This window comes from Meleagris gallopavo, chromosome 23 (assembly GCF_000146605.3).
Source record: "Meleagris gallopavo isolate NT-WF06-2002-E0010 breed Aviagen turkey brand Nicholas breeding stock chromosome 23, Turkey_5.1, whole genome shotgun sequence".
Classification (NCBI taxonomy): Eukaryota; Metazoa; Chordata; class Aves; order Galliformes; family Phasianidae; genus Meleagris; species Meleagris gallopavo.
This window is the reverse complement of record NC_015033.2, coordinates 4,266,869-4,268,245: the sequence shown is the minus strand read 5'-3', so window position 1 is coordinate 4,268,245 and position 1,377 is coordinate 4,266,869. Positions and strand designations below refer to the sequence as shown.

The following is a 1,377-nucleotide window of genomic DNA, read 5'->3' as shown; positions in this document are numbered from 1 at the left end:
CGGGGCGTTGTTGCGGGGCGGGACTTCGCGGGGGCGGGGCCTATGGGAGACCAAAGCTATGCAAGGGGCGGGGCTTGTCGAAGGTCTGGGCCTATGGGAAGGCAGGGTTGATATAGGGGCGGAGCTTATCGAAGGGCAGGCAACGGGAGGTGGGTGGGCGGGGCTTAGGGAAGGGGCGTGGCATGGCACGTGGAGCAAAGGGCTGAGAGCTTGAGGGGCGTGGCCTCGTGTCCAAGGGGGCGTGGCTTTGTGCTCATGCGTTGGGGTGCAGCTGAGGGCGCGGCCCCGGAGGGGCGTGGCTCTATGCGCATAACTCCGCCCCCTCCATCAGGCCCCGCCCCCCAGCAGCTCCCGGCCCCACCTTGAAGGACTCGAAGAAGCCCGGGGCCGAGCCGTTGTCCGGGCGTTCCTCGTCGGGGCCCATCCCCAGCATGGCCTGGCTGCGGCCCTGCAGCTCCTCGTGCAGCGTCTCCAGCAGCGCCGCCCGCGTCCTCTCCTGCACGGCACCCAGTGCTCTGAGCGAGGCCACGCGCAGCACCCACCACTGCCACCCCAGCAGCGCGCACCTCCAGCTTGGCGAACTTCTCGGCCTTGTAGCAGGCGTACTCGGCGTTGATGAGCTTGGTGAGCAGAAACTCCTGGAACTCGGGGCCCTGCGGGGCGGTGGCGGTGCTGGGTGGGCGCCAACGGGGCTCCTCTGCGGGCGGCACCCGCGGGCGCTCACCTTCCTGAAGATGGCGGGGTCGGGCAGCGGCGGCCCAAAGAAGGGGACGTCATCGCGGGCGGTGACCGACACTTTGTAGAGGGGCCCCTGGGGGCCGCCGGGTTCCAGCTGCACCACCACAAAAGCGTGCAGGAAGTTGGAGGCGATCATGTCGGGCACAAAGGGGGTGTTCTCGTCCTGAAAGACGACGGCCACGATGTCGTTGCCGATGTGGCGCTTTCGCTGCAGCTGTGGGGATGCAGGCACACAGGGGTGAGGTTGGCTCCTGCCGTCCCCCCGGCCCTGGGGTCGTGAACGCTCCATAAATACTTAGGAGGCACCAGCAGCTCCCATGTCCCCTCCGGCACCCAGCACTACCCCAGGAACCCCTGTGCCCCACTGAACATCCCCATACACCCCAAAATGGCCCCTCAGCCCTCACAACCCCTGTACTCCATCAAATGACCCCATGACCTCCCTTGCTCCCCACCTGCTGCGCGTCGCCCTCGGTGTAGGGCAGCTTGGTGGAGACATGGAACATGATCTCCTTGTCCCGAAAGTGGCAATACACCGACTCGCTGCCCGTCTGCCCGTGTGTCACGTCCAGCCCTCCCCGAAAGCTGCATGGCATTAAGGGGAGAGGATTTTCTGGGGGGGGGAAAGGGAGGAACCCT

At 66.6% G+C, this 1,377-nt stretch overlaps 2 protein-coding genes across 2 annotated transcripts in view; both read right to left on the bottom strand.

Annotated features, from left to right (window-relative positions):
- The window catches only part of LOC104914202 (rap1 GTPase-activating protein 1-like), a 1,988-nt gene extending 1,731 nt beyond the window's left edge, over positions 1 to 257 (bottom strand). The window contains exon 1 of the mRNA XM_010723009.1: positions 204 to 257. Within this exon, the coding sequence (XP_010721311.1) occupies positions 204 to 257 (54 nt within the window). The remainder of the gene's footprint in view (positions 1 to 203) is intronic.
- Positions 11 to 1,377, bottom strand: part of LOC104914172 (rap1 GTPase-activating protein 1) — a 2,767-nt gene continuing 1,400 nt past the window's right edge. Inside the window, exons 3-6 of the mRNA XM_010722876.3 lie at positions 1,194 to 1,375; positions 725 to 952; positions 567 to 653; positions 11 to 496 (exon numbers count right to left, since the gene is read on the bottom strand). Coding sequence (XP_010721178.2) covers positions 302 to 496; positions 567 to 653; positions 725 to 952; positions 1,194 to 1,375 — 692 coding nt within the window. The 3' untranslated portion in view covers positions 11 to 301. The remainder of the gene's footprint in view (positions 497 to 566; positions 654 to 724; positions 953 to 1,193; positions 1,376 to 1,377) is intronic.